This window comes from Platichthys flesus, chromosome 1 (assembly GCF_949316205.1).
Source record: "Platichthys flesus chromosome 1, fPlaFle2.1, whole genome shotgun sequence".
In the NCBI taxonomy this organism is placed as follows: Eukaryota; Metazoa; Chordata; class Actinopteri; order Pleuronectiformes; family Pleuronectidae; genus Platichthys; species Platichthys flesus.
In genome coordinates this window covers 2166397-2184816 of record NC_084945.1, presented here as the reverse complement: position 1 = coordinate 2184816, position 18420 = coordinate 2166397, and the positions used below count along the sequence as shown (strand labels likewise).

Genomic DNA, 18420 nt, shown 5'->3' with positions numbered 1-18420 from the left:
ACACACACACACACACACTTTAACACATATCATTGACATACTGTCTTGCACATGCATGTAAACAGTCTGTATAACTATGGTGTTTCTATTTGTATCTTTTTTATAGTTTTGAAATCAGATTCAATCGTTGTTTTATTTCTACATTTGTACTATTTTAAGCTGCTGTGTCGACATCAGATTTCCCCAGAGGACGTTAAATGAAGGTAAATTACATCTTATCTTTAGTAAACAAAGGAAGAGGTATTTTCCTTCATGACAAGATGTGTTGAATTATAAACTCGGGTTTGACCAACTGTAAAAAGAGCACAGACAGAAATCCGGCAGGGATGTGAAGAGACAACACGGACATCTGTTTGTCCGTGTTGTCTCTGGAGACGGATCTTTGTGACTTTGTGTTTGGGCTCCACATTCTGCTGCAGCATCAATAAGTGATGTCTCTGGATGATGGATAACAAACATATGACGCACAGCACTAAACATTCATGCTATTATTTAAGTGATTGAAGGACTAATACATGAGATCACAGGACAGAATGAGTCCAGGCCGAGCTTTTGTCTTCAAGGGACTTTTAAAAAGAGATTTCTGGTCCAATGGTGTATTATTAAATGTGTGTGTGTAAATCAATGGTGCTTAAAAATCCCTTTGGAAACAGTCTGCTTACAGAGCAGCCACTGCCCTGGTGTCACAGCTACTGGTGGAGGCCCATTGTAAATATGGTTAATTTACAAGCCCACATTTATAACCACAGGGCCACCTCGCGTCCTGGGTTCAATAACTCTGGATGGATATCTGAGGTGAAAGGATTCGGGGCTGAGGAGAAGCCGTGGTCTTTGCTGTGAGAAGTTCAGATCTGAGCAGCAGCCTGACTGAAGCGAGAAGGAGCTGGATCTGGTTTCTGTTCACCAGCTCATGAATAAGATATGTCAGCTCGGAACAGGAGCAGCTGCTGGAGGCGCCGAGTCGATCTGCTGCGTCCACACTGAGGCTCACAGCTGACCGCCACCGCCCTGTGCCCCAACACCACCCTGTGTGTGTGTCTGTCTGTGTGTGTGTGTTCAGACATTCAGATTAGAGACTCAGCTCCTGAACACAGAGACACAACTGGAACTTTTCCCTTTGAAAAGATTTCTCTTCATCCAAAACACACAGCTGTGCATTAGGTCACACAGGCATTTCCAGCCAACACTGATTTACTAACACACACACACATACACACACACAGACACACACACACAAAACCCACGGGAGATTGACATACTCACAAACACTCCACAAATCGGTTGCCTTGGTAACACTCCCACAGCACTTAACACACACCCCCCCCCCCGACCGCTAAACATTCAACACTTTCTCAAGTGTTTCAAAAAACATTTATTGTTGAGGATTATAATGTTCCAATGTTTACCCAGAAACAACAATAAGTCTCAATAGCAGATACGATGAGGCAACATTAAAAAGTTAATAACTGTTAAAATCCTTCAACTATTCAACATGTTTGAGTAATTTTCTGATTTAAAGCTATATGATTATTGGGGTGAGGTTGTTGTCGTTGTTAGTGACAGAGTCTAATGTTTCCACGATTAAAATCCAGTTCTCATATTCTCACATACGAAGGATTCACAGGAAAACAATGCTGAAGTTAAACTGTTTTCACAATTTGATTTATTGCTTCATGTTGATTACAAACATTTCGACTAACTTATTTTCCATCAGTGGATTATTACCGTTTTCTGTGAAGGAGTGAAGGGACGAGATGGAGAGATGTTAAATATCATAATGTCAGGACCGGGGGGAGGAGTCCCTGTCAACACAGTTCCTGACTCATTACAGATGTGAACTCTGGAGAAACAATGTGGTCTGGACTTTGTTCCGGGTCAGAATTGGGGGTGGAAACTCCGGAGATTTTCAAGAGTCTGACTCGGTCGTTTGTGTTCTCACAAACAGACCCTCTGGAGAATGTCAGAGATTTTACGGACTTCAGCGCAGGTCTGCCACAGAGATTCAGTCAACTGTTTTATTATTTCTTGTATCGTGCAAAATGCTTTCAGAACAATTCAAATTCAAAACGTCTTCCTCTGGATTCTCTCCTGTGCTTCGCTGCTTGGTTCCTTCTTTCCTCAGTGAGGTCCTGAGCCATGTCACTGTTTAACACGTTTACCAGACAATCTGATGACCTGAGTCTGGTCCTGAAGGTTGCAGATCCAGTCTCGGCTCCGCCCCGTCAGTCTCTCACTGCAGTAAACACTGCCAGCTGTCCCATAAAGACGGCACCAGGCGCAGGAGACCCAGTCCAGACGGATGAGGGAATGGATTCAAGGTGAGTGACGTCAGGCAGGAACACAAGGAGGCTGAAGCTGGTGGTTTGCTGGAGGCGAAAGAATGTCTCAGGAAAACTTTCTTTGTTTCAGTATGACAAGCTTCTTCATCAAAATAAAATAAGCAAGAGTGTGGAAAATACAGACTCACTTAAATATGGACTTTAATCACCGTGCTTTTCTGCCGAAGCAGTTCTTAGTTTTTTCTCACTCTCTCGTCCTGATAGTATTTCCTTGTCAGATGTGGAGATAAAAAGGCGACATAGTGAGATCATGTGTTCACTGTTTCCCCAGTGATTCATTAAAATAAAATACCTGAGCAACTGCGCAGCTCGGGAGCAGGATATGAAGTCTGAGCGTCAGGTTTATAGAGCCTCAGAGGGCGAACAGCTCCAGCTGATCCACACTGAGTCAAGTGATCACATCCACAACATAAACTCAACTCTGACGTCAACTTTTCCAGAGGTGAAGGTGAAAGAGAACCAGACTCTGATTTGCACTTTGGCTGTCGGCTGTTTTGTTTCCCTCTTCAAAAAACTTGGATCAACAAACAGTGATTAAATAAGAACCAGTAGCACCACAGTAGGTTGTAAACGTCTCTAAGGCAGCTGGAGGGTCAGAGTTCAGATTTCAGGGTTCGTCAGATCAATCAAGTTTTAGCTCAACGGAAAAGTCTGAGGATGAAGGTCATGCATTCGACACAAAGCAAAGCATCATGGGAAACATCCTCCTCTATGATGGCTGATACAGTTCAATGTGTGTGTGTGTGTGTGTGTGTGAATGTGTGTTTGTGTGTGTGTGTGTCAGCAGCAAGCCTGTGTGTGACAAAGTCTGCCACCTGGTGTACATATACCAGCACGGCATGTTAAAAACTAGAGAAACTCAGTGAGTTCATTTTTTCCTGAGTCTGTATTATTCACTTGGTTCGGACCCAAATTAATAAAGTTTGTTTTAAAGTTATGACAAAATTGAAGACATGAACTTTCATTTAGTTTATACCATCATGTTTTGCCTTTTAAAAAAGGCATGAGTAAAATGTATTTTCCTAAGAAGCAGCTGTTGGTTTCGTTAATTTATATAAAACAAACATCTGGTTTTGTTACTGGGAGAGGAGGTCTGGTACACAAATCACCAGTCCAGCACAGGTTTCATATAAAACATGAAACAATCGATAAATAAATACAAATATATTTTTAGAGTTTATTGATTAAAGGTGCATGTTTAAAACCACGCTAATCTTTCCATCTTTGAGTTTGTATTTTTACCAGAAGTCCCGAATGCTACTTCACAGACTCAAAGTGACGTCACAAGAGCAAGATGGCAACGTTCAGATCGGAGATGTTTCAGCTTCATTTATGTACAGATGCAGTTACAGTCATGTTCCATCTGCATTTCTGCAATTTGTTTTATGAAATCCTGTTTTTCCTAAACATGCTGACTATACTGAAATAACACAGATCTACGACTTAACATAAACAGACTGAAATGATGTCATTCAGCCATAACTTCACACAAACACACACACACACACACACACACACACACACACACATCTGTAAAACACTCATCAGCCGCTGGCTTCATTAAACACAATCAGGGATGAGGTTCTTCGTCCTTCATTTTATATATACGGAACAAATCGGAACTTCCATTAATTTACGGTTTGTTTTATTATCTGTTTCCCGAATCAGAGAGTGAGATCTTCTCTTTCGTCACAGACATTTCACTCCCAAGATAGCAGCAGTGTAATGCCAACGCATGTGTGCGTGTGCAATTTGAATGTGTGTGTGTGTGTGTGTGTGTGTGTGTGTGTATATGTGTGTGTGGCTGCAGTGAACGATCACTGAAAAGGCAACAGGTTCATCTCCAGTGTTTCCATGACAGCACCATGTAAGCTGATCCCTGCCTCCATCTCTACTTTGCTCAAATGAACAGCTCAGCTTCAGACCGACCAACTGTCTTCAGCTGAAACTACTAAATGTTTTTTAAAGAAATTAACTTCTTCTCACTTGATTTATATCGTTAGGGATCTCGGAGCTCAGAAGTTACGACAACATCGTGAGGCTTCAGGTGTAATTGGATGATATCTGGGCCAAGCCTCTATCTTCTGTTAGACGCACACCATTTACGGCCGCACACATTTCATTTATCACACAAATGTTTAGTTGAGGTAATCTTGTCATCAACCCGCCTGCAAATGAATGCAGATACATTTAAAGTAGATTATAACGCAGATTCTCACATAATTATTTAGCAGTTTATTGTCTCAATCTGTCGTATTTTGAGTCAAATAGACCATTAAGCACTGTTTGCATTGGGGCATCACGGATACAGTTTGATTGACAGCTCTTACCGTACAATGGGTGCGGGTCGCAGGTGTAGGTGGGCGTGACGTGAGCATGAGCCCCCAGTCAGGCTCCTCCCCTCGCTTGTCCTAATGTGGTTACAGTACTTCCATGGTTTCAAGAAAACCAAGACGGCGCTGGACAAGAGATGTCAAACTGGAGGCCTTATACAGCAGCTCTCAATTTATTTATTTTTTAAGTTTTTCTAATGTAATGATACACAAACAGTTTAAATCACAGCTTATATGTTGGTTTTAATGAGCAGAACATGATCTATGAGAGAATCACTCGTTAATTACAAAGCTGAGATGGAAGATCAGATTGAGTTAGCGCTGCTAAGTCTTCAGTAGATAAGCAGTTTAGATAAGATGAGTGGATAAGTAGATTAACATCGAGCATCTAAAGACCCAAAACTCAAACTGAGTCGTTGGACAGAGGCGGGAGAAGCAGAACATTCTGTTGGTGTTGATGGTCGTTACTAGAAGTAACAAAGGAAGTTCCTTGTCTCTGAACAGTTTCTGATCTTGACGTCGCCTTGCTTGGACAAGGTTCCACAGTGCTGCTGCTCCAGGGGGCAGGCGGGCAGGTCAGTGTACTGCAAATCTGCCCCATTCACCCACAACCATTCACCGGCCAGGAATCGAAGGCCCGTCCACACCTGAGGACAACAAACAACCGATAAAGGTCCATGGAGGACACATGCTGCAAATTCTTGCCCCAACTGCTGGATCACCTGTTACATATCAAAAGAGTTACTATCATCATTCCTATGCTAACACCAGAAATGCTAACGCCGCTATCTCACAGGACGTTATACCAACAAATATTCCAGCAATAGCGCACAAGTGAAAATTTGAAGTCACAGAAGGGCAAAAAATGGCGTTTAAGTCTGTGAGCATTTTCAACAATGGAGAAACCATCAGGAGTTGCCTCCAGATGGCGCTATGGGCCGGGTGACACACAAAAGTACCAAATATCCTCCAAACCGGCAGCAGCCAGTCACGAACACTGTTGCTGCAGCGGTAACGCTTGGTGTTGAACTATGTGCTTTTTCATGGGCAGGTGTGGCAGCTGATTCCTGTTGTTGAAAACGAAGTTTGTATTTTGTCGACATGCTATTTTTAGTGGTGGCCAATTCCGGCGTGTTGAGATCTTTATTCAAGCACGAGCTCCAACCACACCCCCACATCCATGAGTGTGCATGGATGTAGGGGTGGAGCTCCTGAAGGAGCAGCAACCCCAACTTTAAGGTTTGATATCTATAATTTCCCTGTTTCGTACTGTTACTTCCAACTCACAGAAGCATGTTGCTGAAACCCACCTCGTCAGTGTGGGCCTCTATGACCCTCTTCATCATGTAGCTATGCTCCGATCCAGGCTGCACGCTGACCAGGTCGTGGTTCCAGAGCGCTCTGCAGTGTTCCAGCGCCTCCTCCCACGTCTTGCTCTCGTTCACCAGGACCAGGTTGTCCCAGTAGCAGAGGACGGGGTAGCGGAGGTTGCAGTCTGTGGTGGACATCTTTTTACTCAGAGAAGAGATGGAGGCACAGTCGCCATTGTTGTTTCCCGGCTCAGCGGCTGACCAACCTTTGTAGTCCGACAAGCCTCTGGTCCACTTCCATGCTCCCTCTGCTGGACAGAGGGGGGAAATTTAGCAAGGCAAAACTGTTTATTTTAGGTTAGAAAATTGATTGGCAATGAACAGCTTCATCCACATCACTTCATGTTCATACTGCTATAGATATGCCTGGTTTCCACATTAACTGAAGAGTTTTAGAGCTGATAAAATGGAGACTGTTGGAATCGATGACGTGGACACAACAGCTATCTGATTGGGTAACTAATTATAAGGTGTTTTAAGTTAAATCAGAGCTTAAATCAAAGCTTTTCATTAAGAACGAAGTAAAAGTGGGCGACTTGAAGGTGCTGGGCTCTTTTTTTACACCAAGCGGCACCAAGTGTCTTTGCTAGCTTTATGTCATTCTCGATTAATGTCTGAATAACAAATGTCATTCGTCCATCTGAGCACATATGGGCGTCGTCAGCATAGACACATGGCCATCGTAGGGCGACGGGAAGTGAACGTACGACCACTAAAACTGGCCTGAAATCATAAGTGTTGCGTTTCCTTGTGGTTTCAAAGACGGACTATCAGGTGCAATGTTTGCTTTCATAAGCGAGGGCAGAATAGTAAAATAAAAATAAAAAGTAAAATAAAGAATAATTAAATAATAGTTGGAGGAAAATCATACTTATAAAAGATAGGACAACCTTTATTATTTTTGTTTTCCTGCATCCTACAAGTATACAAAGATGTCTTCAGACTTCCTCCATAGTTTTCTTTCAAACATGAACAACGCAGCAGTGGATAAGTGCCAGTTTGTCCACTGAGCCCATTAGAGTTCATGAAAACATGACTGGTTTGTGTTTTACCGTCTCTGTGCAGTCCCGTCCATACAGGAAAGTCCTCTGGAAGTTCAATATCGTCCAGGTCGGAGCCCTTCTGTAAATTTGACGTGTCGCTGTAATCGTTTGTAAGGTCCTTGCAGTACTTCTGGGCCTCCAGCCACGTCTTCGACTTAAGTTCAAACTTAAAATGGGAATGTCCGTCATGAGCTACGTGACAGATGAAGAAATAATAAAGGCCACAGGCGGTTGCGTGAAAACTTGGAAGAGAAAAAAAAAACAGAATTACAGTGGAGAAATGTGATGCATTCAATCAGGTTATTTTTTTATTGTACATTATTTTATCTCTCTGGATTTCAACTTCGATCTGTTTTCATGTTGCAAACAACAGTTTCATCAGAACACAGCTCGACTCGATACAACTTCTTACCACAAAAATAAACAACGGTTGGATAAAGAAATAATCACTGTGAAAGAGAAGGTGCAGACCATGAATAAAATGTGTTCCAATTCGCGTGAATCCAAACGTTAAAAACGTCCTGAGCCAGTATGTCTCAGGCTGAGTGTGGGTGTGTGTGTGTATGTGTGTGTGTGTGTGGGGGGGGTTATCAGATTTGACTGTCAAAGTGATCTTGACAATTTATCAAAATAAAAGTTAAGTTATTCAGATGGATATCAGGCATTACAGCAACGACAAAATCTGCGCCGAAGTTTTGCGGTTAATTCTGAATCCAAGACGGATGGATTTTATCAGTACTGAATAGAATTAGATGCACCAGACTGATCACATGTAAAACACCTCCCGCATAGAAACTGTTTAGCAGTTAGAAAACATAACCAGACCTTGAGGTGTCGGCATTAGTAAGAAAGCCACAGTCATCATTCTCGTCAGGTTCATCCTGTGCCCAAGGCCTGAAGGGGGATCTAGCTTTGTTCTCCCATTGCCAGTTATTCTGAGATTCTCTGAACAGGCGGATCCACGAGAAATATTCATCAATGGTCAGACCCTCTGTATCCGCCTGTGAATACATGATGGCCAAATCACGGTTGTATTGGCTGTTTGGAGAAGAAGGATCAAAGTTATTCCCACAGTGACAAGTCAGAATACACAAAAAACGAAGTGACATCAACAGCAGAGGATGTTTTCAGACGTGAGGTTTTGCCATAGATGAATAAAAGCATTTGATTGCTTTGGACAATCATGTGACTCAAAAGAGAAGCTCACCCTCTGCAGTGGCTTTGCGCTTCCTCCCAGTTGCGATGATTGTTTTTGTAATAATCATATCGTGTCTTCAGCACTTCTCTCAGTCCAGACTCTGCAGGAGTGCAGAGGAGGAGGAGGAGGAGGAGGAGGAAGGCTCCAGAGAGGCCACTCTTCATCATCACGATAACACTGCCAGACAGAGAGCATTATTGTGTTATTAAACCATGCTTCTGTGTGTAGTGAGGTTAACAAACACACAAACAAAGCAACTAAACAATTTTTACATCCTCAATCAACCGCTGCTCTTTGAAGGAAAGTTACAGAAAGTTGATCTGCACAAAGGAACTTGGAAACGTTATAATGCAGCTGCACTGTCAGACAAACGTATCAAACCAAGGTGGAGTCATCGATCCTGTGTGTCAGAGCATCTCCTCACAAATACATAAAGATTTCACTTCCTATCTCAACCTTGGATCCTTTGACTCAAACAAAACACAAATGTGGTTAATTTCTAAATCTTCCTCTGACTTGAATCTGTCCCGTCAGAGAAATCAGAAAATAAAACAACTCCTGCTAAGTGAAGAAATGAATAAAACTACATGAACAAAACAAACTCCTACGGTCACATTCTTCAGACAGAAGCGGATCTTTGTCAAACTTTTAGGACACATGGTCAGTCGTGGACCCCAGGATCAACGGAGGAAGCCCACGGCCAATCACGTCCTGGTATTTAAGGTTACAAATTCACGCCTGGATTCATCTTTTGGTCTTGATATATTGTCTACTCCTGTGTGACACTTCCTGTTTCACTCCTCTATATGAAAGGTTTCTTCTCATTTTGACTCAGCTGCTGAAACAAGTGATTTTCAATAAAATGTGTTAATCTGCTAAAAACAGTCAATAACTGACAGAGAGGCGTCGCTCTGCCTCGTTACCTGATGTGAGACGTCTCCAGCGATGATCAGCTGCTGCTGTACAACTCACTGCTTTATATCAGGACATTCATTTGACTAGCAGACACTCACAGGTCAACTATCTGCTGCAAAAAAACATTTGACTCTTTGCAAATGAGAGAGATTTACCTACAGACCTGACACAGTAAAAACAGTATGACACGAGTTGTGAGTCGCAGGCAAATGAAACCTTCTGCATGGGGTGGGGGGGGGGGGGGGGCGTGTTCGGCCGCCCTGGTCACACGAGGAGACGCGAGGCGTCGGCAGGAAAGTTAGAAAACGCTGTTTAGGATTTATTGACCTGCGCTCAGCCGTACAATAAAACATGTTTATTGTGCCCTTACTTTTTTAAGGGGGGTGAGTTCAGGAGACTGTTCCAAGAAAATAAACTTTAGGTTACTTTCGTAACCCCGGTTCTCTGAGTAGCATGAGTGAGATGTCTCACTATGGGATACGCCCCTCACACGTCTTCACAGATGCACTCATCCAATTCGCCAGCCCTGATAGGCTGGCAGTCGTGACGTCCGCGTCAAGGTGCCGCACCTTAAATACGGTGGACCCTGCATCACACGTCATTCAAAACAAGCACACCTCTTCTCGCTTCACCCCAGTAGCAAGAAGGGCGGTCTGGTGAGACATCTCACTCATGCTACTCAGAGAACCGGGGTTACGAAAGTAACCTAAAGTTCTCTTTCTTAGCATTCGTTTCGATGTCTCACTTTGGGATATGGAGACTCCCGTATTGCCAGACAAGCTTATCTCGGTGACTGACCGCCAGCCCCCCCCCCTCACTTAGAAGTGAGATTCACATTGGAGCCCACTCTCAAGACAGCGTGGGTCAGGCCAGGGGGTGTGACATCCAACCTGTAGTACCTCGCAAATGTGAGGGGAGAAGACCAGCTAGCAGGGCCCAAGAGGTCGCAAGACCTCTAGTAGAATGCGCCCGTAAACCAGTCGGAACCTGAAGGCCTGAGCTGGAGTAAGCAAATGCAATGGCATCCACTATCCAGTGAGAGAGTCTTTGTTTGGTGACAGATTTGCCCAAGTGGGCTTTAGACCAGGGCACAAACATCTGATCCGCTTTCCTAAAGCTCCTTGTCCTTTCCACATATGTGTGTAAGGCACGGACAGGGCACAGCATGTGTAACCGCTGCTGTTCTGCAGAACCATAGGGAGGTGGCTGAAAAGCTGACAGTTCCACTGGGGAGCATGGTTTAACAACCTTTGGAACAAATGCAGGATTCGGTCTCAGCGTCACCCCAAGGTTCCCGGGGTTGAACCGCGTACATGCTGGATGTACAGATAAAGCGTGAATATCACTTACTTGTTTGGCTGTAGCCAAAGCCAATAACAGAGCCACCTCAAAGATAAAGTTTTCGTGTCCAATGGTCCAATGGTTCAAAAGGATGACTAGAGAGGGCTCCAAGCACCACTGCTAGATCCCATGATGGTCACATAGAGATGGGCAGCAACCTCCGTGCACCCTTCATAAAACGACAAACCAGGCGGTGTTGGCCCACTGGTTTTCCATCAAATCCAACATAGTAAGCAGAAATCGCTGCCAAGTAAACTTTGACAGTAGAAAATTCCCTCTTTATATCAATCAAGTCCTGCAGGAAGGACAGGACTGTACCAACTGGACATTGAAAAGGGATTTCCTGTGCCTTAGCACACCAATCCTCAAACAATCTCCACTTACAGTCATAAAGAGACCTAGTGGATGATGCTCTGGCATTCTGAATTGTGTTAACAATATTCTGTGATAATCCAGTCAGGCTCAGATTAAACCTCTCAGGGGCCAGGCCCACAGGGCGAGGCGCTCTGGATGAGGATGAAATATCTGTCCGCGCGCCTGGGAGAGCGGACAGATCCCTGCAGATCCCAGGTCCCTGCACAGCGGACGCAGCGGACGACTGGCTGCCAGCAGCAGCCAGTCATCCAGATAAGTGGTCACGCGTATACCCCGCTCCCTGAGGGGAGCTATAGCGGCGTCGACACATTTCACAAACACCCTCAGGCTCAGTGACAGGCCAAATGGGAGTACCAGGTACTCGTACAATGTGCCCTGAAAAGCGAACCTCAGATATTTCCTGTGCGGAGGATAAAAGGGAATGTGAAAATACTCGTCTTTCAGATCGATTGATGTGAACCAGTCCCCCGGTCGGATCAAACGTATCAGTGTTGAATGTGTCAGCATGCGTAACTTGTATCTCCTGAGATACGAGTTCAAAAAGCGAAGGTCCAGGATGCGAGGTGAGGTCCTCCCTTTCTTTGGGACCAGGAAATACCTCGAATAAAAATAAAAATCCTCCAGTCCCTGCCTGTGTGGCACTATTCGTATGGCTCTTTTGTTTAATAGAGCTGATATTTCTTCCCGTAACACCCGGGCCGACTCTCCCTACGCATGAGGCCGGGAAAACGGGGGGCATTGTGGTGAATTGAAGCCTGTAGCCTTTGGCCAGTGTTCTCAATACCCATTCTGACGCTGTGCATATTTTCCAACTCTCTAGCCACAAAGTTAGGGGGGAGTGAAGCTCTGTCTGACAGAGACGATCTTTAGGGGCCCGTACCAGCTGCGCACTTCCGAGTATCACTGCGCATGCGCGGTCTGATAGGCTCGGAGCGAGCGGAACGGGATGTTTCACCACAAGTGGGACGTTGCTTCCCCCTTGTGGTGTTATGGGGAACAACAGTGTGCTCTGCAGCTCTGTTTTGTTGGTTTGGTTTTTGTATTTTTGTGATTTTGCAACCCTGCGCCCTCGACTGTGAGCCTGGATACGTCAGTGGAAAACTTTTTATTAACACAAACTGTGTGTTCTTGCTTGTGAGACATTGATGTAGCGCTGAACAATCCCACATCTGAAACATGTCTCTTCGCCTCTTTACTGGGACGCACGAACTGAGCTCTGGGCCCACACGTCGCCGAGAGGGATGAGTGGCACTGGGTAATTTCTCCCCTAACACACGGGATAGCTGGGCTGCCAGGGAACCGGAAACGGGTGGCAGCTCCGCTCGCAGTGGGGTTGACCGCTAACGCCGGGTTCACACCGGAGGCGGAAGCGGCGCCGAAGCGAGGCGTAAGCGCAGCGCCAATCCTCTGGCTCCCATCCACTCCCATGTTAAATCGTTGTGCTGAACACACTGGACGCTGAAGCGTAGCGTTGCGCCGCGGCTGCCTCGCGTCGTGCAGCGATCATTTCGGCGTTGAGTCTATTTGTTGCACTTGACGCGAGCGTATTGCACCAGGAAACACACTGAAAAATGATTTTAAACTATATTGATGACATACCTTATATGATATAAATGATCAAATATGCATCCCGTACTTTGAAGTCCCCTTCTGTTGTCCTGGAGTTTTAATTTGACCAATGACATTATTAAATGCCCCCCTCTGCCCATCCACTACAGCCACACAAGCATAAAGATAAAAAGAGAGAGATGGCATAAAGTAAATGTATTTTCCTAAGAAGCAGCTTTTGGTTTTGTTAATTTCAAATATTTATATATTATTATATAATATTTAATGTTTCAGCTTAATTTATGTACAGATGCAGTTACAGTCATGTTCCATCTGCATTTCTGCAATTTGTTTTATGAAATCCTGTTTTTCCTAAACATGCTGACTATACTGAAATAACACAGATCTACGACTTAACATAAACAGACTGAAATGATGTCATTCAGCCAAAAGTTCACACACACACACACACACACACACACACACACACACACACACACACACACACACACACACACACACACACACACACACACACACACACACACACACACACACACACACACACACACATACACACACACATACACACACACACACACACACACACACACATACACACACACAAACACTCTCTCTCTCTTAGGGTTTGTTTTATTATCTGTTTCAGAGAGTGACATCTTCTCTTTCGACACAGACATTTCACTCCCAAGATAGTAGCAGTGTAATGCCAACGCCTGTGTGTGTGTGTCTGTGATTTGGATTGTGTGTGTGTGTGTGTGTGTATATGTGTGTGTGGCTGCAGTGAACGAACAGGTTCATCTCCAGTGTTTCCATGACAGCACCATGTGAGCTGATCCCTGCCTCCATCTCTACTTTGCTCAAATGAACAGCTCAGCTTCAGACCGACCAACCGTCTTCAGCTGAAACTACTAAATGTTTATTAAAGAAATTAACTTCTTCTCACTTGATTTATATCGTTAGCGATCTCGGAGCTCAGCAGTTACGACAACATCGTGAGGCTTCAGGTGTAATTGGATGATATCTGGGCCAAGCCTCTATCTTCTGTTAGACGCACACCGTTTACGGCCGCACGCATTTCATTTATCACAGAAATGTTTAGTTGAGCTAATCTTGTTTACCAACCCGCCTGCCAATGAATGCAGATACATTTAAAGTAGATTATAACGCAGATTCTCACATAATTATTTAGCAGTTTATTGTCTCAATCTGTCGTATTTTGAGTCAAATAGACCATTAAGCACTGTTTGCATTGGGGCATCATGGATACAGTTTGATTGACAGCTCTTACTAACTCCATCACTCGCTTGTCCTAATGTGGTTACTTCTGGTTTCAAGAAAACCAAGACAGCGCTGGACAAGAGATGTCAAACTGGAGGCTTTGTACAGCAGCTCTCAATTTATTTATTTTTTAAGTTTTTCTAATGTAATGATACACAAACAGTTTAAATCACAGCTTATATGTTGGTTTTAATGAGCAGAACATGATCTATGAGAGAATCACTCGTTAATTACAAAGCTGAGATGGAAGATCAGATTGAGTTAGCGTTGCAGATCATATTCTAGAAGACGTTTCATCGAAGTCTACAGTAGATAAGCAGTTTAGATAAGATGAGTGGATAAGTAGATTAACATCGAGCATCTAAAGACCCAAAACTCAAACTGAGTCGTTGGACAGAGGCGGGAGAAGCAGAACATTCTGTTGGTGTTGATGGTCGTTACTAGAAGTAACAAAGGAAGTTCCTTGTCTCTGAACAGTTTCTGATCTTGACGTTGCCTTGCTTGGACAAGGTTCCACAGTGCTGCTGCTCCAGGGGGCAGGCGGGCAGGTCAGTGTACTGCAAATCTGCCCCGTTCACCCACAACCATTCACCGGCCAGGAATCGAAGGCCCGTCCACACCTGAGGACAACAAACAACCGATAAAGGTCCATGGAGGACACATGCTGCAAAACCTTGTCCCAACTGCCCTCCGTTCAAAAAGCTACAGAACAAGATTGAGAATTGTGCTTAATACTATTGATTTTTGAAGCATAAAAAAAGGATAATAATGATATCTCGCCCTTGGTCCGATGACTGTACGTTCTGTGAGCATGCAGGAACTAGAAACAAATCAAACAAATAAAAGAAAGAGAGCTGGACGACCCGAGCATCACAACGCTGTTCCAGCAAATCAGCAACAAATGTCTTCATGCTACTGTGAGACAGAGATCTCTAAAATCGGTAACAGCGATTCCCCCATGAACATCAACAGTGTGCTCATCTTTCTTGGAGCGATTAAAAAACGTGGAACACCTGTTACATATCAAAAGAGTTACTATCATCATTCCTATGCTAACACCGGAAATGCTAACGCCGCTATCTCACAGGACGTTATACCAACAAATATTCTCGCAATGAAAGTACCAAATAACCTCCAAGATCTTTATTCAAGCACGAGCTCCACCCCCACCCCCACATCCATGAGTGTGCATGGATGTAGGGGTGGAGCTTCTGAAGGAGCAGCAACCCCAACTTTAAGGTTTGATATCTATAATTTCCCTGTTTCGTACTGTTACTTCCAACTCACAGAAGCATGTTGCTGAAACCCACCTCGTCAGTGTGGGCCTCTATGACCCTCTTCTTCATGTAGCTATGCTCCGGTCCAGGCTGCACGCTGACCAGGTCGTGGTTCCCGAGCGCTCTGCAGTGTTCCAGCGCCTCCTGCCACGTCTTGCTCTCGTTCACCAGGACCAGGTTGTCCCAGTAGCAGAGGACGGGGTAGCGGAGGTTGCAGTCTGTGGCGGACATCTTTTTACTCAGAGAAGAGATGGAGGCACAGTCGCCATTGTTGTTTCCCGCTTCATTTGATGACCAACCTCTGAACTCCGACAAGCCTCTGGTCCACTTCCATGCTCCCTCTGCAGGACAGAGGGGGAACTGTTTAGCAAGGCAGATGAGGGGAACTTTTTATTTTAGGGTAGAAAATGTCACTATCGATTAATGTCTGAATAACAAATGGCCGTAGACACATGGCTATCGTAGGGCGACGGGAGGTGAACGTACGACTGACCATTAAAACCTAGTCTGAAGTCATTCGTGTCTTGTTTCCCTGTGGTTTCAAAAACGGACTACCAGGTGCAATATGTGCTTTCATAGACGAGGGCAGAATGTGCACAGTCTGTTACAGACAGCAGAGAAATGATGGAGCAATTATCAAATGGAGCTGTTAAAATATCAATCTGCTATTATATTGAATGAGAGATGACACTGTTATTGGTTTGTAGGAGGACTAAGTTTGAAGCCTTTTACAAGAAATAGCTATCGGAAAATCATACTTATAAAAGATGGGACGACCTTTTTTATTTAGTATAGTATACACAGATGTCTTCAGACTTCCTCCAGAGTTTCTCTTTCACATATGAACATTGCAGCAGTGGATGAGTTCCAGTTTGTCCACTGAGCCCATTAGAGTTCATGAAAACATGGCTGGTTTGCGTTTTACCGTCTCTGTGCAGTCCCGTCCAGACAGGAAAGTCCTCTGGAAGTTCAACATCGTCCAGGTCGGAGCCCTTTTTGAAAGTTGACAGATCGTGGTAAACGTCCCTGCAGTACGCCTGGGCCTCAAACCACGTCTTTGACTTAAGTTCAAAATGATAGTGGTAATGGTCGTTGTGGGGTTCGTGACAGATGAAGAAAAAATACTGGTCACAGCCGGTTGCGTGAAAACTTTGAAGAGAAAAAAATAAAAATAAAGTGAATTATAGTGATGCACTCAATACCTTTATTCTTTTGTACACATTAACTTCGATCTGGTTTCGTGTTGCAAACAACAGTTTCATCAGAACACAGCGTGACTCGATACAACTTCTTATCTTTGAATTCGAGTTGATCCAAACGTTAAGAACTTCCAACCTGAGCCAGTGTGTTTCAGGCGAAGTGTGTGTGTGTGCATGTGTGTGTGTGTGTGTGTGTGTTGGGGGGGGGGGGGTCTAAGTGATCTGACTGTCCAAGTTATCTGCACTGAAGGTTTGAATGTCAAAATTTGTCATCAGACCAAACAGAATTATTACTGTTCACGTGTGTGGTTTATATACAAATTTGAATGATTAACTGAACTGCTGTTATTTTTTTTCATACAAGTTCACATCTTATCAAAATTAAGGCTCTGTTATTCGGATTGATATCAGGCATTACAGCAATAAGACGAACGTTGTGCGTTTAGCTTCAAGAAATCCTGATGAAGAGAATTACATCTAAATCTGCGGCAAAGTTTTGCAGTTAAATCTGAATCCAGGACTGATGGCTTTTATCAGTTCTGAATAGAATTCAATGCACCAGACACATCACGTCAAACACCTCCTGCATAGAGACTGTTCGTTAGTTAAAAAACACAACCACACCTTGAGATGTCGTCATAAGTCACATAGACACAGTCATCCATCTCGTGAGGTTCATCATGTGCCCAGGGCCTGAAGTTGGATTCATCTTCGTTCGACCAATGCCAGTGTCTCTGACCGTCTCTGACCAGGCCGATCCACGAGTTATAATCATCAATGTTCAGACCCTCTGTATCCGCCTGTGAATAGAGGATGGCCAGGTCACGGTTGTATTGGCTGTTTGGAGAAGAAGAATCAAAGCTATTTGCACAGTGACGAGTCAGAATACACAAAAAACGAAGTGACACCAACAGCAGCAGATGTTTTCAGAAGTGTGTGTCACTTTTAAACTTCACCCAGCTCAAGCTCCATATCGCTCAGTCTTCACCTCCCGTCAAAGGCTGCAGTTCAATTTAAGATTGGTTTTAACATTCTTTTAAAAACGTTTAAAGCTTAGCACGGTCTGGCCCTCGGTTAAACAACGGAGTCATTCACGCCAAATTCTCAAAACTATGATGGTAAATCGTCCAATCAATAATTCCTAAAACGAGGCTGGAAACTAAGGGTGACCAGGGCCCTGAGGACAGGGGACATTTTCACTGTTCTAAATGTAATGTTTAAAACATATTCTTTACTGGACATACTTTAAAAACCTGATTTTAAACTATTTTAATGGGTGTGATTTGTTTTGACAGTTTTCTTTGATGTTGTCCTTTTTAACACTTTCTTAATTTCACACTCAAGCTTCAATTTGAACAACTATTTATTTGTCGCTACACGTTACAGTGAACATGGACCTCACAGGTTACGTTTAAAAACAACGTGACACATCCGTGTAACACAGAAACGTAAACCAGTAGGTAGCCATAGATGAATAAAAGCATTTGATTGCTTTGGACAATCATGTGACTCAAAAAGAGAAGCTCACCCTCTGCAGTGGCTTTGCGCTTCCTCCCAGTTGCGATGATTGTCTTTGTAATAATCATATCGTGTCTTCAGCACTTCTCCCAGTCCAGACTCTGCAGGAGTGCAGAGGAGGAGGAGGAGGAGGAGGAGGAAGGCTCCAGAGAGGCCACTCTTCATCATCACGATAACACTGCCGGACAGAGAGCATTATTGTGTTATTAAACCATGCTTCTGTGTGTAGTGAGGTTAACAAACAAACAAACAAAGCAACTAAACAATTTTTACATCCTCAATCAACCGCTGCTCTTTGAAGGAAAGTTACAGAAAGTTGATCTGCATAAAGGAACTTGGAAACGTTATAATGCAGCTGCACTGTCAGACAAACGTATCAAACCAAGGTGGAGTCATCGATCCTGTGTGTCAGAGCATCTCCTCACAAATACATAAAGATTTCACTTCCTATCTCAACCTTGGATCCTTTGACTCAAACAAAACACAAATGTGGTTAATTTCTAAATCTTCCTCTGACTTGAATCTGTCACGTTAGAGAAATCAGAAAATAAAACAACGCATGCCGATTGAAGAAATGAATAAAACTACATGAACAAAACAAACTCCTACAGTCACATTCTTCAGACAGAAGCGGATCTTTGTCAAACTTTTAGGACACATGG

At 43.9% G+C, this 18420-nt stretch overlaps 2 protein-coding genes across 2 annotated transcripts in view; both read right to left on the bottom strand.

Moving 5' to 3' along the window:
• LOC133957318 (troponin T, fast skeletal muscle isoforms-like) overlaps positions 1-18420 on the bottom strand; it is a 133975-nt gene that overhangs the window by 39113 nt on the left and 76442 nt on the right. The gene's annotated exons all lie outside the window — the stretch shown is intronic.
• LOC133956878 (C-type mannose receptor 2-like) lies at positions 4846-8451 on the bottom strand. Its single transcript, XM_062392237.1, has 5 exons — positions 8293-8451; positions 7911-8123; positions 7095-7327; positions 5983-6290; positions 4846-5319 (listed from the first exon to the last, which is right to left on the bottom strand). The coding sequence occupies exons 1-5, from the start codon at positions 8448-8450 to the stop codon at positions 5140-5142; spliced, it is 1092 nt and encodes a 363-aa protein (XP_062248221.1). The 5' UTR covers position 8451; the 3' UTR covers positions 4846-5139.

Bases quoted from the DNA above. Each gene is read 5' to 3' on its own strand.
- LOC133956878 (XM_062392237.1), bottom strand. From the start codon at position 8,450: ATGATGAAGAGTGGCCTCTCTGGAGCCTTCCTCCTCCTCCTCCTCCTC. The intron at 7,328-7,910 runs GTCTGGTTATGT...TTCTCTTCCAAG, and splicing joins ACTAATGCCGACACCTCAAG to TTTTCACGCAACCGCCTGTG. The intron at 5,320-5,982 runs GTGGGTTTCAGC...TGTTGTCCTCAG, and splicing joins TAGAGGCCCACACTGACGAG to GTGTGGACGGGCCTTCGATT.